Below are 27,167 nucleotides of genomic sequence, written 5' to 3' on the forward strand. Positions count from 1 at the left end.
CCCGGCGCTGGGGAAGGTTCAAAAGCCACCGCTCCCCGCCGGGACTGGCCCGCTGCGCGCCCAGGACGAGGAGGGAGGGGAACGTTACGACAGCTGTCTTTGCGGCAGTGGGCTGGTTTCCGGCGCTCAGTCTCGCTTGACGGCAGAAAGAGCAGAGAGGGAGGAGGGAGGACAACAAAGGGGTGTGAGGGGCCGCGGCGGCATGTGAGGGACGACGGCGCCGGGGGCGGCTCAGGTAAGGCGCGGCGGGCAGGGGCAGAGCAGCCCTAAGCCGGGCCCGCCGGCTTCTGATGGCCCGGGGCAGCTTCCACCGCCCTACGGCAGTGGGGAGGCCCTGGTGGAACGCCGCGGCCGGGCGGGGACGGGGCCCGCGCCCCTCGCGGGGAGCAGCCTGTCCCCCAGGCGGAGCGGCATAACGGTCTGGGCCCGGCGCCACCGGCGGGTGGGAGCGGCCATTTGCCCGGCAGCGCCTTGGGGCGCGCTGGGGCTCTTCGTCTGGGGCTGGGGGAGGGGGGGTCTGGCCTCGCCGTCGCCCCCCAGCTGTGGGCCAGGCCGGGCTGGAAGCGCCCATGGAGCTGCGAACCGCAGAGGGCAAAGCGCGGACACACGTAGTTAACACAACTTTTAACGCTTTTTTTTCAGCTACCGCTTCAATTCCTAAACAACTTAGTGCCACCAGACATTTTTAAAAGCGGCATTCTCAAGAGTTGTAGAACTTGATTAACTTAACATTTTATACAACATAATTTTGGGGTACTAAGGGTTCATGTGAATAAACATTTTTGCTTTCAAAAAAAAAGTCAAATTTTTTTTGTGGTTAAAAATAACACTGGGGCAAATGTAATGCTACGGAATGTATTCTATGGTTATTGCGTTTAACATTAAATGCAAAAGAATTGAAGGAGTGTAGTCTAATGATGCAGTATGTAGCTGGAGGGCAGGAAGACTTCACCTGCTAATCACAGTTTTTCTGTCACAATGTGGTTGGGTCTTAAACAACTTGTTTAGCTTTACAGAATGACAAAGAAGCAAAATGATGTGGTGTGCTGTGGGGGCAGCTTGAGAATTATTAGAAGTATTTGTAAATAATTTTTGTAACTTAAAGCTGTGTTTAAATACTAAATGCTGTGTGTTTAACACAGGTATATATAGTTTTGTTAACCAATGGAAGAACAATGAATAGGCAGTTTACTTCTTTCAGCTGAGTTCAGTTGCACCTCTTTTGTATTTACTGATGAGCTGTTCTTAAAAACCTACCTACTGGATTCTCTTACCAGGAGAATGCCCTGAGAGTTTTGGGGAGTTATTTCATATCAGCAGCAATGCATTTCTGGTGCTCTGTAGCTAGTGCTAAGGACTTGTTTTTGTCAGAATACCTCACCTGTGCTGCAGGTTATGAGAAATATTCTTGTACTAAACAGGAATAGTCAAGGTCATGTCCCATATGCATAATTAAATTTAACATAAATAATGCAGGTTCAGTGATCTAACAGTAGTGGAATTCATAGGACAGAGAAAAACCATGGTGGTCTTAGCTTAAAAGTTATTTAAAGCATTTTTTCTTTTTTGCAGGTGGGAAGAATGAAAGGAAGAGGGGATGAAAGAATGTTGAACCTTTTTGCTTGGTTGTATGATGGAAGAACACAGGACAGAGAACCTCTGCAATAGATCATTCGGATGGCTTCAGTGGCAAGAGAATGATGCTAAACCATGGCTATGGAAGCTTTCTAATTGCTTTTCTGCTGCTGAAAAGTCTTTGCCTTGCAGTGCAGAAACGGTAATTCATTGCTTTACTAAAAGCATAGTTGATATCCTGGTACAGAGTGGTATAACTAACAGCAGTTATTGCTGACTAAAGGGGGTGAATGGGGAGAGGAGAATAAGGAGAGAGCAGTTACCATGGTGAGTACAAAATCTGCCTGGGAATTTAAGGTTTTTAGTTGTGTTCACAGTTCTCTCATCAGTGTTGGTGAAAGCAGGCAAGTTGCTTTGCTTGATAGGGCTTTACTCTCTGCAGGTCTGTTTGGAATAATACAACTGACTGCTTAAAAAGAATATAAGGCAGCTTCTTGGAAGCTCTATGAAGTTATTGCTGAAGAGTAGAGGATTAGTCTTCATGCTTCCAGATTTTTATCAGTTTGGAGGCAAATTCAGAATTTTCCAAATTATTATTATATACTAGTTAGAGCAATTGTGGATACTGTTCTTCATGAATGTCTAATTTTTCCTTGTTTCCATTTCTTTAAATGGTCCTGTTCTGTAACTGTATATGATTCTACATATTTAAGATGCAAAGTGCTCAGGGATAGAAGGAATAGTACAGCACAATGACTTGAGCAAGCCAGCTCCAGCTGTTAAGTAACACTCATTGAATCTGACTTTCAGTAACAGACACGTGGGAAACATAAGTATGTATCTTGTTGTGTTGCTGTTCTTATATGTTAAGGGTTAGGAAGGGAGCTGCCATAAATTCTGGAATCTATCATGTAAACCAGTTCCAGACAGATTTTTGGCAGAGTGTATCTTCAGTTCGTAAGATGTGGCATCAGGTAGAGAGGAATGATTTTGAACTTGGGTAATCAATTTTTCATTACTGTATAGTAGGAAATGCATTAAATTCAATTTGGAAAGTAAAAGATTTTCTAAAGTACTGGCCTAAAGCTCTGGAGTAGTGTGTTGTGTGCAGGTTAGCTCTACTGACCTTGACTGTTCTGTTGCTTCTCGTAACCTTGCTTAGTTTTCACTGCTGCTGTTTTAAAAAACCCTGTATTTCTGTCTATGCCTTTATGTCTGTACATCTTGATATCTTGAATCAGAGTAGGCAAAAAGCACTTATATAGTTGTGAAAACTTAGTCTGCTTTGTCCTCTGTTAGTTTACCTGCTTGATATAATTTCTAATTTTTAAAGTCTTAGTATTTTAATGCATTACTTCTAAAACTTAAATACAATTTTAAAGTCTTTATTCAAAATAAAAGGTGATTACTTGTGTACCTCCAAACTGTGGGACTTTTTTACTTCATATTGCATCCATCTATGTTTGCTCTTAAAAGAAGTAAATCTTTTTTTTTGCTTTTCACTTGCAGAATATCTCTCAACCTTAGCCTAACAGTTTTCTGCTTTTCAATTTCTGTTTTACAGACCCATTGCTATTTGGTTTATAGCTTTTTGGTTTTGTTGCTTCCAAAGTCCACTGATACCAATGTATCTCAGGCTGGCACACAATTGGAATGTTTCTTTTAATATTTTACATGTTCAGACAGTGAGGTAATAGTAATCATAAAGATAACACTTTTCAAAATTTCTATCAATTTCTATCAATCTATTTCAAAATATCTATCAAAATTGTAACAACCTAATAATGTGCTTGTTTATACTAGAAAATTGTTGGTTCATTTATGTATCTGAATGTAACTGAGCTTTCATTTTCCAGAAAGATTACATGGAGAACAAGAAAGCTGCTGCAGAATTGAAGGATGCTTCATCTCCTCATAATGCTGGCTCTAAACTGTTCCCAGCAGTACCGCTTCCTGATGTTCATCCTCTTCAGCAACAGCAAATACAGCTTTCACCTGGCCCGAAAGTAAGCTGCTGTGCTCATGGCTCTGACTCTTCTTGTACTCCACAAATGCATGGTGGTGGTGGTAACTTGATTCACTCTGGCACAATATTAGACTCAAAAAGCACTGGGACGATTACTTGTCAAGTAGGGTCAGGATTTGCTTATCAGTCTGCATCTTCACTGAAGAACCCTCCATCTAGAAGCAATTTGGCAGGCATTGCGAGTGAGTTCCCTGGCATGTGCGTAGAAAACAGTGTATCTTCCTGTCAACATCTGCCCTGTTGTGGAAAACTCCATTTCCAGTCCTGTCATGGTAATGTGCACAAACTGCATCAGTTTCCAGCCCTTCAGAGCTGCACATCTTCTGGCTATTTTCCTTGTTCTGAATTCACAAGTGGGGCTGCAGGCCATTTGGATGAGCATATTGCACAGTCGGAGCTAACATCGCGTGTGTGCGCCAACCCTTTGCACCTAAACATGGCACCTTCAGTTTGTTTAAAGGGCTCTCACTACTGCAGTGACTGCTTAAGCAAGGTTTGTATGCATCACACTTCTCATTCATTAAGCTTGGTATATGGTTAATGTTGAAATAATGTTACTTGAGCAAAACATCAGCTTCCATGGGTTGCAGCTTGCATCCTCCTAGTTGGTGATGTACCAGATATCCTTTTTGGAGATGATCTCTCTTCTGAGGTAACACTCAGTTTGGTAGGAAGACGAGAGGCTATCACATCGTTTAGCTTACAGGGTATCTGTAATGTACTCAAGCAGAATTTTGACTGGATTTGAAAGACACTTCTCTCTTCTTGACAGCTCCAATTAAAATGTTCTGTAGAAGTGACTCTGAGAAAAGGCTAACAACAGTTAACATGTATCCTTGAGCAGCTGATCAGTAAAGATACATTTCTAAGTCAGATGAAATGCCTGATGCTATGAGGATATTCTAGTTTTGGTTTGGTTTGCTAGGTCTTAGTTCAACCTTCCCAAACTTGTAGTTTATACTTCAATGCCAATACTTTAGAACTGATTAAAACAGTGCTTGAATTTTAATAGGAAATTCAAGTGAAATAATATACTCAACTTCACAAGATGTGTTACTTAAACTTCCAAACTTGAGTGTCCAATGTCAAAGTGAAATGTCTTCATTTCAATAAACTAGATGGTTGTAATTCCAAACATACTGAATTCCCTGCTGTTTTTGGGAGGAGGGAGGTGATTCAACCTCCTACTCTTAATTGTGTTGATTTCACATGCTAGGTCTGTTTTTTGCAACACATCAGTATTTCTTAAAGATGGCATGTCTTGATATGCAGAGTTCAGCAGAATCTTCCCTTGTGTTTGGAAATTGAGAGCTAAGTATGCTAGGAAAGACTCCAGGACAGAAGCTTCCTTCGTGCAGTAATACTGTTGTTAATTAACTTTGCAAAGTATGTCTGAACTTATACGTATTACAGAAGGGAAACTGAGTGTTTTTAGTGTGGAATAGTATGTGCTAATAATGTATAATAAATGAACATGTGTTTTGAAAAATTGTCCCAACAGCCAACCAGAAACAGCCTAGTTGATGCTGCTAAAATCTGGCCAAATATTCCTCCTCCAAGTGCACAGACTGCACCTGTTCCTATCCCAATATGTAATGGCTGTGGAACCAAAGGAACAGGAAATGAGAAGAGTTTGCTACTGGCGAGCAGCCTTGGCAAATCACCGCAGAAATATGGTAAACCACATTTGTTTGAAACTTGCACTTAGTGGATATTGTCCTTAAATACTGTTGCACATGAAGGGTTCTCTTAAATTGGTGACTTCTGTAAAATCATAGAAGACTAAGCAGTTAAACGGCTTGAAAAGTCATAACTTGGATTTACCTGTTTTGACTACCTAGTCAACTTATTGTTTTGTTTGCATAGAGTTTTGATTTTTCTACTATTATATTTTTTACCATTTTAAGAACTAGAAAAAGAAGTTCTAAGGACTTGGGAACTATTTTGTTCTGGTGGTGTATGAAGAAATTATCTTCAGCCAGACCTTGAAAAGCATCTTGTTAGTTTAGTGTCTATTGTCACTTCATACACAGTAAAGATGTAATGTTTATAATTAGAATATAGCTTTTTTCAGTGTTCTTGAGAGGAAAATACTGTGTGAAATAGTTACGTGGTCTTTCTACAGTGTTAGTACTACTTCAATTATGAGATCATAGTTAGTATGAAAGTTATAAAAGTAAAAAAAAAAATCATGGAAGAATAAGAAATTGGATGGTTTTACTGTCTCTTTAAGATTACACCTGTTTTTAAGATCCAGCACCCTGTTAAGTGTCCTTACAAAATGCAATTCCAGTGAAACCAGTAGAAGAGTAACTAGTAAACAGATACCCAAACAAACATATTTGTCAGTGGTGTTTAATTTTATATTCTCAGCTAATTTTAATTCTTAGCTTGTTTTTGACCTGTGAGGATTCTGTGTCATTTCTTAAGTTTCTTTTCAAGTTTTTTTGTGGGGATGGAATATATAATGTTGATGCAAAATTAAATAGATATTCAGTGCTGAAACGATGGGAACTTTGTTTGTGCTTCTTAGTCTGTAATAGCAAAAACTCTTAACCTTGTTCTCCTGAACTGTAGGATGCCTTTGTGTTTGTTCCATACTACCCTAATTTCTTATAATCACAGTCACTATATTGGTAATCTCATATGGTTTTATTTAAATTCTTTATTTAATGCACACTGTAAATGTGAACAGCTTTCATGTTTCACTTCTGTTACTGATATAGCACCTGCTGAGTTTAGTTTGACAGTGACACAACTTGAGACAGTTTTAATGGCACATGCCACCTCAGCATTTGATAGTTGTTTTTTTTAAAAATGTTACTTGTTTGAGAGTTTAAAGCTGAAGTTGTCTTGCATCTTTATCATAACTTAACAGTGATGAATTTTCTGTTTAAGACTGATCTGAGGTATTAAGTTTCTCCCTTAAAGAGAAACTTTGAAAACACCTGATTTAAGATTCCTTAAGAAAATAAAACTGAACTTGCACTCCCAGGCATGTTGTTGTCTAAAACATAGAGCTTCTCATATGCAAAGTTTACATTATTTTAAGTTTAACATTTTTAGTATTTGGAGATTAAAATGAGCTGTGTTGTTAAACCTCTACAGGGTCTCCGGAAGTTGCAATAACAGGCCAAGTGCTGGAAAACTTGCCCCCCATTGGAGTCTTCTGGGATATTGAAAACTGTTCAGTTCCCACTGGCCGTTCAGCTATAGCAGTTGTACAGAGGATTCGGGAAAAGTTTTTTAAAGGTCACAGAGAGGCAGAATTCATCTGTGTGTGTGACATTAGTAAAGAAAATAAAGAAGTTATTCAGGAGCTAAACAACTGCCAGGTATCAAAACAGCATCTACTCGGTGTTGTTGCTTGAATTTGTGTACTCAGCATGTGCTAATAGTGATTCCTGTTTACCTAAAGCTTTGTGTTAGCTTCTGTGGTTTTAAGTGCATGAGCTTATAATTAGTTTATGGGTGGGGGTCTTTAATGCTGAACTTTCCTGGTGTGATACTTTTAAAAACTGAAACTGCATTCTGTTATATGTAAATTACTGATTTATCTTTAGTTTTAGTGTTCACAGAGGATTTTGGTTTCATCCAGTAATAAGCAGTGGTGACATTTTAAAATCTGTGACTAAATAATTGACCTAAAAGATCTGATTCTGTGAACTCAACTTTATTTTTGTTAGTGAATACTGTGCTGATTAGTGACTACACATGTAAATTAGTGGTATTGATTGGGGCACCTTTAATGCTACTTATTTTTTCCATCAATACCTTTTGTTTCTTGGTATTTCTTTTACTTTTTGTGCAGGTTTCTAAGTCAGAAATTCCCTTCCCACCCCCTAAATTGCAGATATGATAACAGGTTGACAGTTTATCTGCTTATGTGAGGTAAAATAAAATGATAGTGAGTACTTGCTATGTTTGTCACCCCTCCATTTCAAATGAGGGTTTATGGAATGTTTTTAAGGTAGCAGCATATACTCTTAGAGAATGCAAAGCATGTAAATTGTGATCTTTAACACAGCAGAATAGTAGAAGTCATCCCTAAGACTTTGTTGAACAGCTAGGGTTGAAGTTTGTTGCTCATTAGAACAGTTTGGGATCCATACATGTTGTATTTAATGCATGTGTGTATTAATTTATCTAAATAAAAGGTGCATGTGAAAGCTTGTATTTATGTTAATTTCTTAAAAAATTAAATTTAAGCAACATAGTTCAAATTCAAGCTTTTCTCTAGAGTGTATATTTGTATTTCCACAGGTGACTGTTGCACACATCAATGCTACAGCAAAGAATGCTGCTGATGACAAACTCAGACAGAGTCTTAGGAGATTTGCTGATACACATGCTGCACCTGCCACTGTGGTTCTTGTGTCAAGTAAGTGTTTGTGGTATCTATAGTACAAAATTCAGTTCCTCTCTTCAGTCATACTTTTGCATATGACGCTATTCTGCTATCCAAGGGTTGCATTTAGAATTGGCTTTAACTGAATTTCTCAAGAATTCCTAATGATGTCAGTGGCAAGAAGGGAAAAGTAGGCACTGTAAGATGAGAACTTGGCTTAGTTAAATCAGCATTGGAATCCGATGTCTTCTTGAGTGTCAGTAGGTAGACAGCTTCAACAGGAAGCTAATAAAGTAAAACTCATTGAGTCTTCCTTATAGTAATCTTTCAGAATGTTTTGAGCAAAATGTATTTGATTTGTTGTTTATTCTTGTAGCAGCTTCCTATACAGTTAAATATGCAAGCCACTCAACTATTTAATTGGTGTGTTGCCTTGGGTTTCTCTCGAAGCTAAACAGATGTTTGTACAGAAGTATACAGTACCAGTCAAATGCTGATAAATAGCTAGAAGCTGCTATTAAAAGGAAGCCCTTGTCTATGAGATTGAACATGATTTAAATCGTGTCTATTGAGAAGCCTTGTAGCTGTTTGTGCTCTTTTATTGGAAATTCAGTGATAAATAGAACTTGTCAAGTGAGGCCTGTGTGGAGGTTTTTTAGCCTTTTCATGTGTTCTCCTGTCCATTGTAACTGTTTTCCAGCGGATGTAAACTTTGCTTTGGAACTCAGTGACCTGAGACATCGACATGGTTTTCGGATCATTTTGGTACATAAGAACCAAGCTTCAGAAGCACTTTTACATCATGCTCATGAGCTTATTTGTTTTGAAGAATTTATTTCAGACTTGCCACCAAGGTTACCGCTGAAAATGCCAGTAAGGATTTTAATTCTTAATGCAATAGATATTTCAGTGTTAACCTCTTTTTTTTTTCTAATTTAGGAGAGCAGGCTGAAATTATGTGTGTGTGTTTTATGGTGAGACATGATGATGTCATGATGATGTTCTGTCTGATGCATATTTGACCATTGCTTGTATTTCAGTTACTACCATGTGAATGTGTGCTTTGAACAGCACTCAGACCTTTTCTTTGAAATAACTTCCTGAACTATGTGTTCACATGCATGTGTAGAATATATAGAATTCTTGGGTTGCAAACAGTGATGCTTTCTTAGCTTGAGAAGCAATTAGGTATTGATCCATTGGTCACGGCGTCTGTAGTCTCTTCTAACTTTAAATTATATTGGACATGGAAGTTTGAGGATCTGCCTTGGTATGGGAGTCTTCCAAATCAAATGCTGCAAAAAGAAGGCCAGGGGGTGGGTGCAGGGGGAGAGCATGTGTCACCAGAAGCAATGTAAAAATACTGGTTTTGAACAAGAGGGTATTCTGACATAATAAAACTTAAAATCTTACTCCATTGAAACAGGCATGCCATACACTATTATACGTTTATAATCTGCCAACAAACAGAGACAGCAAAAGTGTCAGCAATAGACTCAGGCGTTTGTCAGACAACTGTGGAGGGAAAGTGCTGAGCATTTCTGGAAGCAGTGCAATTCTCCGTTTTTTAAATCAAGAAAGTGCTGAACGGGCTCGGAAGCGAATGGAAAATGAAGACGTTTTTGGTAACAGGATTATAGTGTCTTTTACTCCCAAAAACAAAGAACTTAATGAAACAAAAAGCTCCAGCTTTGTGGGAACTGAAAAGGTGAAGTCTCCCAAGAAAATTAACAAGAACACAAAGCTGTGCCTCCTCAACAAAGACTCAAGTGATCAGTCTTGTGGTACCAAAGGCTCTGCTGGGAGAGGATTCCCAATTCATGGATCTATCATCAAACCCACAAATGTTAAAAGTTTACAGGTACTGTTGTTCTACCTTGTTTAGTATTCTTGCTTTTCTTCATGTTCTGGGAATTGTGTGTTACAGCTTTAACTTGTTAATTGTATTTAGTGAAAAACTATAATGTATAGTGACATTCCTGAATGAGAGCTGTATTCATCTGCTTGGAAAGTAGACACTGAATTTGAGGGTTGGATTTTTTTGCCCCTCCCTGCTGCCTTTTTCCTTGATTTGGAAATACTGCCAGTACTTATTGAGTCTTGAATCCAAGGCCAGTTTTGAGTCTTGTACTGGTGTTGAGTATAATATCTAGAGTCATCAGCTTCTGCTAGTTTTAAGGAAAACTAGGGTAGATCTACAGTGTAGCAAAAACATTTCAACTAATTGGGACAGAAAATAGTAAACTGTCAGAAAATCAAATATTCCTGGTTATGAAGCACCAATGAGAATGCTATTAAAGAAAAATTTGTCAGTTATCTAGGTTTCCATAACAAGGAAAGCCTCTGGCAAGGAACGTCTAGTGCTTTTATGCTGACCTTTCTTCTGTTTCCTACAGGAGCTGTGCCGCCTTGAATCAAAGACCATCAATAGAAATATTGAAAACCAGCAAGAACATTTAAAAGAACAAATTCCTTCTCCTCAGAGTAACTCTAATGCAGCAATTCCTGTGTCTTTGGCAATGAAAAAAACTGGAATGGGAGAAGCATCCTGTAAAAGTAGTCAGAAGTATGTTTGAAAATAGACATCAATGTTAGCCATATATTTTAAATGTGAATTCTGCAACATAATGTGTTTTCTTTTTCTTATATATATTTGTAAATAGAAAAGAGACCTCTGCTTCCAGGAGTGTTACCAATTCCCCTGTAGATAAAGATGAAACTGTATTTCAGGTCAGCTATCCCTCTGCTTTCAGTAAGTTGACAGCCTCAAGACAACTCAGTCCTTTACTCATGTCTCAGAGTTGCTGGTCATCTCGGTAAGTGTCTGTGGATTATTTGGGAGGTGAAATGATATGCTGATTATGAACAGCTGTGTATGGAATTGTGTATGCTAAGCACATTGCTTTAATATAGTGATTTGTGTGGAGGCAAAAGGAAACTGTGGTGGTGCTGCATAACAGCTAACAGAGGGTGGATGTAAATTTAAGATGAAGTAAACTCTTTTTCAGAAACTTATTGAACTTTGTTTCCTGCAAACTTTAAAGCTTCTGAAAAAACTTCAGAGGTATTATAGACATGATACTCCTCTTTTCAGTGCCTTGGATGTTCCCAGTAGAAATTTATCCAGGCCTATTAAATTCTCAGACTTAAATATGTGGCCTTTCCCAATTATTAAAATCATGTGAATGAGCTTGGCCTTTTCAATGTGTTAAGATAGTAAAAGACTTGGTGTCAAATATATTATTAAATTGGGTGATGTTGAAACATAACGCAAATTATTTCCTCTTTTCTCATAGGAAGTACTTTTCTTGTTATGATGTTTTGTTTGTGGTGAAATTTGTTTTGTCTGCATGCATGTACTAGGAAAATACCTTCAAAGTCCTTTATTTACATGTGATGTGTGTCTTACTTTTTGATTAATTTTGAGATGTGTGTATCAGAATTGTGCAATAGCTACTTCAGCTCATAAATGTTTTTCTTTTACCCAGGAGTATGTCTCCAAACCTCTCAAATAGATCATCTCCACTCACATTTAATGTAGTAAATCATACCAGCAGTACAGACTGCCCTGATCCTTTTGCAAATGGTGCAGACATTCAGATCAGCAATATAGATTACAGATTGTCCAGAAAAGAGTTGCAGCAAAACTTACATGAAATTTTCTCAAGACATGGCAAGGTAAATACTAAAATACCTTTATTTAATCTTATTTTTTAAATAATTCCTGTTTATATATTTATGGACATGTTTGTGTTCTAGTTTTAAGCAAGTAGGAATAGAAAGCTATCCAAACATGGACTTTTAAACTTTGTTGAAAGGAAGTATTGTGTTTTTCCCGTAGAAAGACCAGATCATCACTTGCACTAGGTTCTTAATTTGCATGTGGTCTTCACAGATCTGGTATTCTGAAGTTTTGTATATGAAATTCTTAGTAAGTGGCTCATTAGTCATACAGCTAAAGCCTAAGTCCTTCCATGCATGACCTTTTTAAACTGTAAAGCTGAATTCCTAATGTTATCTTAAACATCACAGTAAAAACTGAGTTTATTTTGAATAAGAAGTGATCAAAAATAGACGGGTGTGAATCAGTAAGAAACAACTATGAAAGGAGAGGTCGTTTCTGTAGCGGTCTTATTTGTCTGATCTGTAGGTGACATTCTTCTGGCATAGTCTTCTGCATGGGAAGATGATGCTTGTGTTAAAGGAGTATCATGGTCTTGCCTTGGCCAAGGCTCATTGCACTCAGTTCTTGTTTGCGTTGTCCTGTTGGCCATGGTTCATCATACTTGGTTCCCTTTTGTGTTGTATTCAGCTCTTGGCCAAAGCAAGACTGTGCTACTCTTGTGTTGGCTTGCCTTGGGTTAATATTTTGTGATAAATGTATAAGATGTTTTCTTCCTTTCAGGTAAAAAGTGTAGAGCTCAGCCCTCATACAGACTACCAGTTGAAGGCTACAATTCAGATGGAAAATCTGCAAGAAGCAATCAGTGCTGTTAACAATCTTCACAGATACAAAATTGGCAGTAAAAGGATCCAGGTCTCGTTAGCAACAGGAGCTGCAAATAAATCACTCTCTCTCCTAAGGTAGTAAGCACTTCGGCACTTAATTGTTATGGCATGTATTTAGTAGCTGAAAAATGACTTAAAATATCAACCAAAGGAGTGATAGGGATATAAAGTGAAATCTGTCTTATGACCTGATGAATATGTTAAATACAACAGTTTTCACTTAAGATTTTTACATTGCTTATATTAAGTTGCATCTGAAGAGACTAGATCTGTTTGATAGTTTCACCACTACTCTCTTATACTGATAAACCTCAACAACTTAGTTTGTGCAACTGAGTTAAGATTACACTTGGCATCTTTATTTCTTCTTTTCTCCAAGAAAGCACACATGAATTCTCTCTTTAAGGATGGGATACCCAGTTTAAATGTTGTTGGTATTTCTTTGATCTCAGTTTTCTACATGGAGGATGACAGAACTAAAGTGCTGGTGCTAGTGAGAACTCAAGTATTTTCTGTTTCATTTTTTCCTGTAGTGAAAGAAATCATTAGGAAAAAAGTTGTCTTAATTTTTTCACAGAAAGCTACGGTGAAAATAGCTTGGACTATAGGGTATGCTACAGTTATGTACTACTTTACAACTTTATTTCATTCTTGCATTTTAGTTTATCCCTGCTCAAAATTCTTAATAAAAAGATCAGGCTGGTGACCTCTAATACTACAGTTTTACTGTTGCATTTTATAGATGCTCAAAATCTTGCTACCACCCATGAATGATGTGGTTCCTTCAGAGCTATTACCTAGATGAGTTAGCAGTAATGTTACTGCTTGTACTCCCTGATCTGAAGCGTCAACTTTTGTAATGCTGGGATGGAAGGGAATGCAATTTTATAGTTCAGAAACTGCATCTCACCAATTTGGGCTGGAGACTACCTGTTTCTAATACTAACAGGTTAATTTTGTGCTAATGTTACAAAACTTCTTTTATAGCTCAGAAACTATGTCCATTCTGCAAGATGCACCAGCTTGTTGTCTGCCTGTATTCAAATTCACAGAAATCTATGAAAAAAAGTAAGTTTGCAGTTGTTTGGTTTTTTTCCTCCACTACTTCTAAAAAGAATCTGATCTTGGGTGGTTGCTTACAGTGAGTTATAGAAAGTAACAGAATGGAATGTTTTGGGTTTTTCATTGTAACATGTTGCAGTATATTATCTATCCAGAGGCAATGACTCTAATAATGGCTTTTCTTAGAGGGTTATACTTCCAGTATTTTACTACAGTTTTTTATATTGGCATGAATAGATTAGTTACCTTAATAGTATGCAAGAATAGTTTCTCACATATTCCTGTTTATTAAAAGAAAAATGCAGGTTACTGCATTCTCTAGCTGTGTATATAATGTGTATTATTTCACTTTTTTCCTTTTTAGATTTGGGCATAAGTTAATTGTATCAGACTTGTATAAACTAACAGATACTGTGGCAATCCGTGACCAAGGAAGTGGGAGGCTGGTGTGCCTTCTATCCAGCAGCCAAGCCCGGCAGAGTCCTTTAGGATCTTCACAGTCACATGATGGCTCATCAGCAAACTGTAGTCCTATAATATTTGAAGAGTTGGAATATCATGAGCCTGTTTGTAAGCAGCATTGCCTGAATAAAGACTTTATGTAAGCTCTGTATAAAATACTACAAAATCTTACAAAATATTTAAATAGGTATATTCAAGTTGAGGTATATATGTTCATATAGTGTGCTCCAGTCACTGTTTATATGTTTACAAGAATAAGTCAGGCAGAAAATAATGAAAGGGCAAGGTGAATTTTCTAGGCAGTTCTCATGGATCAGACTGTTTGGATAAGATTATTTTATTCTATCACAATTGCCAAGATTGAATACCCCTTAAGCAGAAGCTGAAAGGGTACTCTACCTTCCTCTGGTTATATAGGAAAGTTATACATACTAGAGATTTCTATTAGCTTGAATTTTATTACATAATTGTAGCTGGAAATGATCATTCTTTATCCTCCAGCCACATTTAGTAAGTGATTCATACTGGGTTGAAGATTTCCTGAAGCATCTATTAAGTTTTTTGTTTTATTCAACAGCAGCCAGGTTGTGCTACTAGAGCAGTTAATAGGTGTTCACTGTTAACTGCCTGGTATGTGGTGCTAAAATTTAATTTAAAAATTTTAATGTAATGATGATAAAAATATGGGCTGCTAAATGTCTCTGTCTTCTAGAAATTTGCTGTAGCTGTTTGGATTTTTGTGAAAAAGAAAAAATGGAAGTTGATTGTGGTTGTATGTAGTTGTGTTGTCAGCTGGTAGCAGTATATCGTATGCATATAGTGTAATGTTTACTATGGGTGTGTATGTGAGCACAGGCATGCTATTCTAAAGCTATATGTAGAATGAGCATATAAACTTCAATCTTTTGTTTTTACAGTGAGCATGAGTTTGATCCAGATTCTTATAGAATTCCTTTTGTGATTTTGTCTCTGAAGACATTTGCTCCGCAAGTTCATAGTCTTCTACAGACACATGAGGGTACTGTGCCTTTACTAAGGTAAGGTATTTTAATTTCAGCTTTTAGTATATGGGCTGATAGGTTAAATATTTAAAACTTCATTGGTGGGTCTTGTAATGCTCTGAAACTACCTGTCGCATAAAAAAACTCCAGTTCTTGGTGGTATCCTTTAGAGCAAATAAGTGCCTTATGAAATTACTACTTTGATCTCTTATTGAGGAAAAAAGACACTTATTTTACATATGCTTTTTATGAGGACTTCTGTAATGTGTTAGTAAGCTGTTGAAGCCTGTTGGTCAGGAAGTGTCTCAAAATGAGGATTTTTTTAGGACAATTGTTATAGCTGTATTTTAGTTTTTAATGGAAGCTTTTTTTTTCCTTCCAAAGTTTTCCTGATTGTTACATGTCAGAATTCAATGATCTTGAAATAGTGCCAGAAGGCCAGGGCGGTGTTGCTTTAGAACATCTAATTACCTGTGTTCCTGGAGTTAACATTGCCACTGCCCAAAATGGTATTAAAGTTATTAAATGGATACATAACAAACCACCACCTCCTACTACAGGTAAATATTTCTATTTAAAATCTTTTCTCTGACCTAATCTTTCTGGTAAAGAATTAAGGGTAGCATAAAGTAAATATCTTGTATCAATGTTAAACTTTTTGTGAAGTTTTTAGCCTGAATGTTCCTTCTCTTTTTTCCTGTGCTCTAGCCTGTGCTGAATAATGTGCAGTGTTCAGTGGAAGAATATTAGTGAAAGGTTCAGTAATATTATTTGATTTTATTTTTTTAGATCCTTGGCTTCTACGTTCTAAGAGCCCTGTAGGTAATCCACAACTTATTCAGTTCAGTAGAGAAGTGATAGATCTACTTAAAAGCCAACCGTCCTGCGTCATACCTGTCAGTAAATTCATCCCAACGTACCATCATCACTTTGCAAAACAATGCCGTGTGTCTGACTACGGGTATTCCAAATTAATGGAGCTCCTGGAAGCAGTGCCTCATGTACTGCAGGTGAGTTATATGGCACTGGTCCTTTTAATGTGGAGAATTGTTCTTCTATCTTCAACTATTATATAATAGATGCTATATCCACCTTGAAAGAGATGGTTAACTGAACGTTGGAGTGTAATTGTTGTCTTTTTTGAGATGTTTCTGTTTTGTTTTTATTGTTCCCACCCTTCCAAAACAACTTCTGTGGGAATTAGCTCTTTATTCTTATTTAATCTAAGCCTCTGGGGTAAAGTTTGAAGCTTTTTTTTAGCCTGTGGCTAGTGCTTGGGTAAAAAGTTTTGTGCTGTTTGTCATAAGAACGCAGCAAATGCTGAGTGCTGTGAAGTTAGGCTGTGATGTGTAGCTTGTGACTGGAAGGATTTCCGTGTGAAATAAGTTGTGTGGTTATGTTACCAAAAAAAAGAAACACTGTGGTCACATCAGCTTGCTACTTTGAACACCAGTTTTTCCTAGAATTTGAAAATAACCAATACAAATGTGCAACAGTTGCAATAGCACTCATGGAGTAAACATTTAATTTCTTGATGACATACCCCATAATACAGAAAGCATATGGGCCCATGAGGCTGCCTTTCCAAATGCTGTCTCTATTATATCCTTCATTTCTAGCCTACCTGTACTAGAACTGACTTCTAAATATCTTGTAAAAGAATTTATAGGATGCTAGATATGAGTGATCATGTAGAATTTTCTTTCAGATTCTTGGTATGGGTTCCAAACGCTTGTTAACTCTAACGCACAGAGCTCAAGTGAAGCGCTTTACTCAAGACTTACTGAAGCTTCTGAAATCCCAGGCCAGTAAGCAAGTTATTGTGAGAGAATTCTTACAGGCTTATCACTGGTAAGTTATCTTTAATGAATGAAGAACAGCTGTGCAGGGCATGTCTGTCAACAGTGGTTTTAAAACCTAGTGGAGGAGAAGTTAGTGCTTTAAATCTTAGTACAAAACTGTGGCAACTATATTGCCTCTGCATTGTCATGTGGAAGTTCAAACTTCTAATGAAAACAAAAATTAAAAGTTCTCTGGCAGACTTTACTGCTTCCTTTAGCACTAGGTTCATTTAACTGTATTGGAGTTTGAAATGGTTTATTGTCTTTCATTAATTCTCTTCGAAGCCATGACTGCAAGGTTGGATTTAAGCAAGCAGGTCATGGCACGTTAACATGAACAATAAAGGGAAACTTTAGTGTTAGGCTTTCTTTGCAGGGAAATACAAAATAAATAGACTGATTGTCAATAGATACTCTTACAACTTTAACTGGATCTAGCAATAGTGCAAAACTGAGGAGTAATGCCTGTCTTGCTATGCCAGGAAGAACATTCTGTTCTAGCATGGTAAAAAGGTAGGGGTGTGGGTTCTTTGCAGAACAAAATATGGTGCTTTCCTTAGTATGAAGATAAAGTAGTACTTACTGTGCGTTGAGGAAACCATAGCATCTTAGTGCTACATGTGGTCTATCTTTGCGTGTGTGCTACTGTGCTGCATGTGCCAACAGTTCCTTTTTGGGTGTGCGCCCTTCTACTTATATTTCCACTATTGGCAAAAATTACATCATTGGCTGTTTCTATATCTACTAAATGTGCATTGTGGTCATGTCTGGCCACTTATTGGATAAGAATATATGTGAAGCATTCCTGCTTCTGAGAGGTTTCCTGTCGGGGAGGCAGGGAGAGTAAAATACCTTATGATATATTACATAGTATTGTGAACCTTGATATGGCATTTTCCAGGGTACGGTCTTTGCCTTCTGTTGAGACCTAATCTTGTTTAAAAAGAGCATATTTCTGTAACTATTAAGCAAATACAGACTGAAAGTATAGCCATATGAAGCTGTATAATATTATATTTTCTCATTTTTTTAGTTAGTGTGGACAGATAACTTGAATTAAGAATAGCTTTCCCCTTTGTTTCACATGCTAGTATTTTTGCCCGTATAAAAATGATGCTTTTTTAGGATTTGAGGCTTATTCTCTCAACTTACACATTTCTTTTGCATATACAGCATACTAGTATAATGCAATTTCCCAAAACTTTCAGGTGTTTCTCTAAGGACTGGGATGTTACTGAGTATGGAGTCTGTGAACTGGCTGACATTATTTCAGAAATTCCAGATACCACCATCTGTTTGTCACAGCAAGACAATGAAATGGTAATTTGTATTCCCAAAAGAGGTATGTTTATGTACACTTTTACTGTTGCCAATGAAATTATTCTTTGACTGTTTTAAAACTGCACTAACTAGAGTATATAGGAATGACTTGGATATTTTGGTAACTATGTTTCTGCCTTCATAACTAAGCAATGAACTTCTATCAAATGAAGAATTTGTCATTCTAGGCACTTTTATAATGGAACATAGCAAAGCAGGTGGCAAACCAAAATAATGTTACCATTTCTACATATAGTTAAACTTTCTGTGGAATTATTAGAGTGTGTAGTTTCCACACAGCAAAAATGCAAACATATTTATCTGTTTAATATTTTCTAAGGTGCTGATCACCTGAATAGTTTTGACTTTAAACATGTAAGCTTAGTAAAAGTCTTCAGTGGTAGAAGAAGGAAAATAGTGACTTGGTGTGGTATATGATTAAGTGATATGGTGATTGAAAATCAATCACCATATTTTCTTATTATATTCTGTTGCATTTTACAAGTGTGCTGGTACATAGCTCTTGCTTTGTTTTTTAATTTTAGAACGTACGCAAGAAGAAATTGAAAGAACCAAACAATTTTCTAAAGAGGTAGTAGACTTATTGCGCCACCAACCCCATTTTCGAATGCCCTTCAATAGATTTATTCCTTCTTATCACCACCACTTTGGTCGTCAGTGCAAACTTGCTTACTATGGTTTTACAAAACTACTTGAACTTTTTGAAGCCATACCAGATGTCTTACTTGTAAGTTCTAAATTCCTAAACTGTACTAAAGCATTTTTCTGAGATCTGTGCAACTGTTTCAGCAGGGGTTATGTTTCTCACTAACTTTAGTGTGAGATATAAACTGTGCATCTGAATGTTAGACAGCTGTGTTTAAGAAAGTCTTTGATATATCTAATTTGGTAAAATTGCCCAAGGTTTTTAGCATATTCAAGTTAACTTTGTTAACAAATTCAAGTTTTCTAAATGGAATTGTTTACAAAATTCAGTGCATCAAAATTAGAGCTAAGTTTCATTAAAGTTGTGTTAAAATTGCTTTAAAAAAGGTTAATAACTACTTAATTGCCTATTTTGTTGTATTTAAGAAATTACATAGTCTTGCTTGCTATATAGATACCTTTTGAGATAGCTGAGCCCTGCTACGTAGCAATGCTTGCAAGCACTCAATTTTAGTTGCAGATTACACTTTTTTCATCCAGACTAGCTAAATCACTGTAACAAAGTGTAACTTCTGTTTTGTAGGTATTGGAATGTGGGGAGGAGAAAATTCTCACGCTCACAGAGGTGGAACAAGTCAAAGCAGTTGCTGCCCAGTTTGTTAAACTGCTGCGGTCTCAGAAGGACAACTGCCTTATGATGGCTGATTTACTGACGGAGTACAGTAAAACATTTGGATACACACTGCGTCTTCATGACTATGACGTTAGCTCAGTTCCAGCTTTGATGCAAAAACTTTGCCACGTTGTAAAGGTAGTCCTTTATCTTCGTAGTTTATCCCTCTAAAAGATATGTAATGTTGTGTTAAGGAATTTCCTGTCTCAAATTACAGGTCGCAGTGTGCTTAATATTGTACTCTAAAGACAATATTCCATTAAGTTGGGAGGGGAGCAGAATTCAAAAGGGATTTTAAATGTAGCTTCTACATTCCTATGGTGTTCGCTTTGTTCTTTTGTAACTTTTCAACTTTCTCGGAAAACTCATGCTTGTTTAGCAAATAAGTAAAAGATTGTATTATAGTACTTCAACAATACACATTGTTTTTTTTCCTACCTGACTTTTGTGTAAAAGTCATAATTTCCTGGTAACTGTAGTAGTTATCAGTCTCCTAATGTTTTATATTCCTCATTTTTTTTTGATCTATGGTTTGAGGCTTTGACTCTGAATGTAAAGACATAGATGATCTTATATGTCAGCAGAAAAGAAAGGTTTATATCTATGTGGATGTGGGCGTACTGGTTTAGTTGCTCCAGTTCTGTTAATATAGCAGCTGGTGTTCAGGCTGGAGCTGAGTCAGGTACAGCTGTCTTGGAACAAAGAGTAAAATCATGTCTACTATTGTGGACAGAAACTGCTACACAGCTTTTGTAAATTCAAGTAAATTTTTCCATGTAAAGCTCTTATCTGCTGTGCTTTTGGCTAGGGGCATGTTGGATGTTGGTATGTGATATTAGATACAGCTGTGCTCAAACAAAACAGAGCTACACAACTTACTTATAAATTAATTTCTTCCCTGTCCCTAACTTTATTCCCAACTCACTTTTCTAGGTTGTTGAAACAGAGTCTGGCAAGCAAATTCAGCTGATAAATAGAAAATCTCTGCGGACTCTGACTGCCCAATTGCTGGTCTTGTTAATGTCCTGGGATGGAACATCCTTTCTCTCTGTTGAACAGCTTAAACAGCATTATGAAACTACCCATAGTACTTCACTTAATCCTTGTGAATATGGATTTATGACCTTAACTGAACTCCTGAAGAGTCTGCCTTACTTGGTTGAGGTATCCGTGCTCTTTTTCCTTTCTGCTGTGTTTCGTCCTTTGGGAAGACACAGTGACTAGAGAGTATGGAAGTATACACTCTGATTCTGTATCTTTTCTTTTTCTAACAGGTTTTTACCAATGGCGGAGCAGAAGAATATGTGAAGCTTACAAATCTGTATATGTTTGCAAAGAATGTAAGGTCCTTACTTCACACCTACCATTATCAGCAGATTTTTCTTCATGAGTTCCCAGTTGCGTATAGCAAATACACAGGAGAAGTGCTGCAACCTAAAGTATATGGATGCAATAATTTAGAAGAGCTTTTGGGAGCAATTCCACAGGTGTGAAAAACTGTTTTGCATAATTACATTGAAATTTCTGCATGGATTAAAAATAGTAACACAGTGGTTTCTGTTAATTGGTATGAATTACTAGAATAATTACCTAATCCAAGGAGGCTTATACTAGTAGTATTTTTAATAGCTTCTGAGAAATCTGTACTGTGTAATAAGAAAATGAAAATGTGTTTACATGTTTTGGTCAAATTTTGCTTAACTGTTCCTGGTGAGGCCGCAAACATCCTTGGTATCTTTATCAAGTGAGATAATTGATTTCTGTCTCAAAGGAATGAATGACTGTACAGTACTGAAACTTCACTTTGAACGGGGTAGGTTATTGATTTTTAGGAGTGAAGAACTGTGGGAACTTGTCAGAAATGCTACATAGTGGAATTTTGCTGTGGTGGCATCTTGTCATCCACATGTCCTCAGTGCTCTAGGATAATGTGTGACCCAGTTTATGACTGTAAGCTTTCTGTTAAGTAAATTAATCTTCCTGGAGAGTGACAAAATGGAATTTTGCAACTCCATGTTCTAACACAGTTTTGTTAATATATAGCGAATACATTTTCTAGCACTGTAGTTTGCCTTTGGCATCAATTATTTTGAGATAAAGCTTTTACTTAAGTAGTGTAGTACAAATTAGCAACATTTAGTTTACTTTTAGAAATAATGTCAGTGTAAGCCTAGATGAAAGGCAGCGAGGAAGCTGTTTTAGGCTTTGTGCTTAGTATGTGATGTTTAATTCTGCTTTTTTTTTTTTCCTCTATAGGTGGTCTGGATTAAAGGACATGGCCATAAGAGAATTGTGGTACTAAAGAATGATATGAAAAGTAAGCCATTTCAATTTTGAGCAGTATCTTAGCTTCCTTTTTCTTTAAGAGGTGACTTGAGTAAATGAACCAAATGAACTTGCCTTTTTGTAGCTCGTTTTAGCTCACCTAGTTTTCCCCCTGCTGATTATGTGGATGATCATGGAAGTCAACTTGCTGACAATAATGGACATATTATGGAGACCCCAGGATCCACTTCATCAATGGAACTAAGTCTAGGAACACCTAGCAATGGTAATGCAAAATTGATTTATATAATAAATGTGTTATCTTAGGGGAGTAATCAAAGCAGCATGGGGAAAGCTGTGTGAGTTAGTCAACATGAACTTCCGTAGAAACGCTTTATGGCTTTGAAAGCTGTTGAACTTCTCCCCAAGTACATAGTTAGTCATGTGTCCTCTTGGCAAGGGCATCTCCTGTCCTCAACTGTCAGTATATATATACATATTTAGCTGCTAGAGTACTGTTTCCCATGGATTTTAGTGGAAACTTAAATATAAAGCTAATGAGAAAAGATGGTCAGTAGCAGTTTCTGCTAGGAGTGTCTCCTGTATTCTGATGAGAATATAGTGCTCGTTTGTGGTGTTTTTATGTTGATTTTGTGTTGTTACTTATTTGCAAATAATAGTGGCAGCCCTGTTAGTATAAGTCTGTCTCCAAATAAAAACATCTGGGAAATGGTTCGTATCTTGCTGTGGTCTCCAGTTCTTTGACTACCTGCAGGTTGGAGAACTTGTGGAATAGTTCTTGAGTTATTTACAAAGTCTAGGCTTGTCCCTTTTAATAAGGGCAAGTCACTTCATTTTGAAACTTTCAGCTTAATTTTTACATGTAAATGTGTTAGATCGTGGTACATAAGTAGTTGATAGGATATTGGCACATCTGCAGGGAAATTGTCTGCCCTTCTGTGTTGAAGACTTGTTCCTGTAGAACTTGTTTTCTCAGCTCTTATTTTATTACTCAGGTTTGTCAAATACCAGATTTTACTATAAGGCTGTGTAAGTATAAGGCAAGCAGAAGGTTTAACACACTACCGCTTTGTCTGCTGTATTGTACTTAGCTAGCCAGCAAAGTAACTCTTGAATGAATGCGAGGTTACTTAGCATTAATTAAATTAGTTTGATATTAGTATTTCAAATACAGCATAGCTCTCAAACGCTCAGAATTGGCATCTGAAGACTTTACATTTACCAGCTCTGAAATAGTGACACCTTCACAGTTTACAGATACTTTGAAAGATGTTCCCTTTATTTTTGTAGCTTCTAACCAAACTGAGCAAGAACTTCTTTGCCTCACGAACACATCTCCTGTTGATCTCTTGTGTGAGCCAGTTCCTTCCTGCCTCCCATCCCCACAGCTGAGACCTGATCCGGTGGTTCTTGAGTCTGCAGACCTCATTCAGTTTGAGGAACGCCCTGCACCTCTCTCTGGTAAGAGCTTGCTTGTCTAAGTTGTATTACTTATGGGTGATGACTCGTACAACTTGGAAAATAAAGCATCAAATAAATGGTTGATTATATAAAGTTCCATTTAAATACATATGTATATGTTGCACAGTGGGATGTTAGAAATGCAGCTGGCTTCCATCAGAAACTCTTGAGTACTGACTGCAAGTATGCTGCTGTAGTTGTCTGGGGTGAATTTTATGGGGACCTTATCCACCTTTAAAATTGCATTTTGCCAACTTATAGCAACCTTTTCACCACAGTAATTTTATAGTGCTTTTCTGAGCACTGAGAGACTTGATGTGTGAGAACTAAATTAAACCTTCTAAATACAGACAAAGCCAGGAACAAACATCACAACAGCTGCAGAGGTGAGCATTGACGCGTCTTCTGGCTTCAAATCAGCCTGACAAGTTATTTTAAATATTTTATTGCCTATTACTAGAGAAATATTCTTTATTTTTCAAGAACAGAGCATCAATAAATTGAGTTGTCTTATTTATTTTAGAGATAATGATTTTAACAGAAGAAGAAAAACAAAGAATTGTTACCACAGCTCAAGAAAAATTGACCTCTGGTTCTGTGGTATCTAATGCCACGGAGAATGCTTCGGTGCCTCCCTGTCAGTCCTCTGAAACCCAAATAAACAAGGAAGCAATGGACAGCCCAGCCAAAAAGCAACACAAAAACAAGGTGAAATTGGCAGCAAACTTTTCACTTGCACCCGTAACCAAGCTTTAACTTTTTCCTTTTAGTGTGAAAGACAAATAGCTATGGACTCTGCACAAAGAAAAGCTATTTGCTAGCCCTTATGTATTTTAATGAAAGGCCTAGAAGAATTAATTTGTATTTAATGTGTTCTGTGAAGATTTTGTTCCTTTTACACTGAACACAGCTGTTAGCAGAGCAGATATTTTCTATTATTTTGAAAAAAGTCTGGCATTCGTTAAATTATTCTTAAATTTTACAGTTTTTCATAAATGTGTGTTCAGTAAAAGCAAAACATTAATTCAACTAAAATGGAACAGATTTTATTTTCTCTAAGCCTTGTTGGTGGTGTAATCATACATGTAGCATATTGTATTCTATAGGCTGTTGCTTACTGGTATTGTTTCAGACAGTATTAATAAAATGCATGATCTGTCTTTCAAAAGCCTGTTGAGAAATTTTAACTCGCTGACCTGAAATGATAAGAGTAAGAGAGTTGATTGTACTCCAGAGGAGAAATTTGTCTCTGACCTTTCAGATGACTTGTAACTGCACTGGATATTCTTTTGTCTAAAGATGTCTGTAGAAGATTATGTGGATTTTTTTTGTAAAACTTGTTTTAAATGTTTTCTGTAGTTTTCAGTTCCATTTAGGAGCTTTCTAGGACACTGATGCTTTAAGCTTCCCTTTTATATTTAGTTCCAGTCTGGCATGGATTTGGTTAAGGAAAAGACTGTCTTGGTGTTGTGAGTTTAAGATACAGACACACCCATTTTACTGTGTCTAGAAATGAAGTTAGAAAGATTCTGATATTTCTGAAATATGCATTTAATGCATAAGTTACAGATAATCGAGTAGGTCTTATTAAAGTGTTTTGTGATGGAAGGTATGGATGCTATTTCCACCTGTAAGGGAAGTTCTAACTACATGTGGAAATGCTAAGGTTGTTTTGCTTAACCTTGTTTTCTATTTTTAAGCATGTTCAGTAAATGGGAAGCTTATTCTTTGATGTGCTGTCTTTTAGCTCTGTCTGTTTTTATTCTAAAACTTACTCCTAGTGTTGGAAGCTTTTTTTCAGTTTGTGGTATCTTGTGTTGGCTTTTGAAAGGGCCGGCTTTGGAAGAGAGGTTAAGTCAGTGGATGACCTTAACTCTAGTTAGCAGAAATGTCCAGTGGATGAGATGTTATACCCATTCTGGGTAACCATGGCATTTACAATGGGTTGTATTTGCCAGGCAGCAAACAAAATGCTTGTAGTATTGAAAGAACCTATACTAGAAGTTTTCCACTGGCCAACTGAATATTTTTAGGTGCGTTCTATTGTAATATACAAGAGATGGAACACAGGCTCTCATTTCTCAGCCAGCAACAGGAAATGTCACTGAATAATGGCTATAGACAGAATTTTACTAGTCAGATTTTGTTATAAAATCTTTTAAACTTAGGCAAGTATTACCAGTAGTGAACTTATAGCCATTGTGAATGCAGAGAAACACTTGGAAGTTTTTCTGAGCATTATGGCACAGTATTTTGAGTCCTTGGTAAACCTATACAGACATATTGCCATAGAAAGAGAAATTTAGAAGTAAGCTTTCTGGGAATGCTTTTAATGAGTTAAATGCAAGAACATCTGCTTTCACCTTAAGTTTGATAAAGTTAACACTGATCAGTCTAGATCTTTGTTCCAGAAGAACATGCATTGGAGAAAAGACCAACCTGAAACGATATTTTCATGAGATGCAGCTACAAGTCATCTGGAGTACTAAAGAAAAACAGGTTTTTGCATCAGAGGAAAACATGGTATTTGTCAAAGTGAGTGTGGTGGTGATGCCGCTTACGGAGGTCAGCATATCCCTTCTGGATTCGTGTGTGATTCTGATGAAATCGCTGTTTGAAAGTAATAGAATAATACTTTTGAGAAGTTGTGTTCATAGTGTAACAAAATAGCTAATTGAATTGCAATATATTTTTTTATCCAAAGGGTTAAATGAATGATGTGACTTACAGATTTAAAAGCGTTACAACCATGAAATTCTTTAATTTAACAATTAAATGTACTACTTCAGATTCATGTCTGTTTAAAAAAAAATGTCACTGAAGCCCTCAATTTATGCACTATCTTTTTCTTGGAATGGGAGGGAGAAGAAAAAATTCTTTTCTTAGCTGTCTACTTTGTTTGGACACTTTCTTTTGTGGCTCAAGTGCTGTTTTGTGTGTTGGGACCAAACAGTTGTGTCAATAAAATTTTCAAGCAAGCATAACTCTTGTTCTTGTCTGAAGCTCTGAAAAAAACTGTCCTAGAATCCTTAACTTTCTGTGTCACATTAAGTTTAATTATCCACACAGAGCAGAGCGCTAAAATTTGGGATTTAGTGAAGGCAAAAGAAACTCTGTAAATCCACAGCTTGCTATTCTGGAGAATCAGGGTTTTCCCAATTTTTGCAATTGAGCTGTTAACAGATGTACTCAGTATCTCTTACTGTTCTTCATACAACATAATGTTTAGGGTTTATTTTAGAAGGAAACTGTACTACTTATCAGACTAAAGGGAAAAATAGAGAAAGGAGTGTAAATGCAACAGGTGGAAGTAAGGCGTTCCTCCAGAGTTTTAATCTCACTTTGAAATCTTAAAATTAATGTGAATAATGTCATATGGAGTGTTACTGTGCAATAAAGTTAACAAGTCACTTTTGAGTTATAATAGCCTTGTTTTCCAGCTTGTTGAAGATAGTAATTATCCAGGACCTACAATTCTGGCAAGCAAGTTACTTTGCAGCTTCACTAGAGTACTTTGAACTTTACTCGAGAATCTAACAAAATAATTAAAAAAAAAAAATCTGCAACTAAATTGGACCGTTCTGTCATCTCACAGCATTATGGACAAAAGTAAAGAGCTGGATGAGCTGCTCCTGACTCTTTTTTTTGTGGTCTTATATATTCTCACTTAATGGAACTGTTAGTGGAACAGTCTGCTAGAGTAAATGTCAGGCCTGCTGCAGGTAAGTGTTCCCTTGATTTTGCTGAGTATTTGCTTGTTCAGTAAACAATTTTGAAGTAACTACCTAAACTTATTTAGCAGGAAACTTCCATAAATAGTGTAATACATACCACTTTGTAGAAGGAGGGGCAGGCAATTTATAAAGACCTTCTATAGCATCTTACACCACTAGATTCTACACCACAAACTGTAGAATCACCACTGAAACTTTCTTCT

General features: G+C 37.0%; 1 protein-coding gene across 3 annotated transcripts; it reads left to right on the top strand.

Moving 5' to 3' along the window:
• The first annotated feature begins 6 nt into the window (after nucleotides 1-6).
• MARF1 (meiosis regulator and mRNA stability factor 1) lies at nucleotides 7-26,759 on the top strand. 3 transcript variants are annotated; one of them, XM_074598272.1, is made up of 27 exons: nucleotides 7-235; nucleotides 1,573-1,777; nucleotides 3,432-4,094; nucleotides 5,103-5,277; nucleotides 6,710-6,936; nucleotides 7,865-7,982; nucleotides 8,650-8,822; nucleotides 9,376-9,810; nucleotides 10,346-10,515; nucleotides 10,613-10,765; nucleotides 11,438-11,627; nucleotides 12,355-12,533; nucleotides 13,446-13,526; nucleotides 13,885-14,121; nucleotides 14,900-15,019; nucleotides 15,368-15,543; nucleotides 15,773-15,993; nucleotides 16,692-16,834; nucleotides 18,033-18,166; nucleotides 18,690-18,892; nucleotides 19,394-19,621; nucleotides 20,417-20,647; nucleotides 20,758-20,970; nucleotides 21,740-21,800; nucleotides 21,894-22,034; nucleotides 23,060-23,230; nucleotides 23,754-26,759. In XM_074598272.1, exons 2-27 carry the CDS (start codon nucleotides 1,631-1,633, stop codon nucleotides 23,984-23,986), a joined length of 5,223 nt encoding a protein of 1,740 aa, XP_074454373.1. In that variant the 5' UTR covers nucleotides 7-235; nucleotides 1,573-1,630; the 3' UTR covers nucleotides 23,987-26,759. The 3 variants fall into 3 exon arrangements, with proteins under 3 accessions (XP_074454373.1, XP_074454374.1, XP_074454375.1); XM_074598274.1 differs by having other exon boundaries at nucleotides 132-235; nucleotides 3,436-4,094; XM_074598273.1 differs by lacking the exon at nucleotides 21,894-22,034.
• The last annotated feature ends 408 nt before the right edge of the window (nucleotides 26,760-27,167 follow it).

The sequence above is a fragment of the Larus michahellis genome, chromosome 8 (genome assembly GCF_964199755.1).
Source record: "Larus michahellis chromosome 8, bLarMic1.1, whole genome shotgun sequence".
In the NCBI taxonomy this organism is placed as follows: Eukaryota; Metazoa; Chordata; class Aves; order Charadriiformes; family Laridae; genus Larus; species Larus michahellis.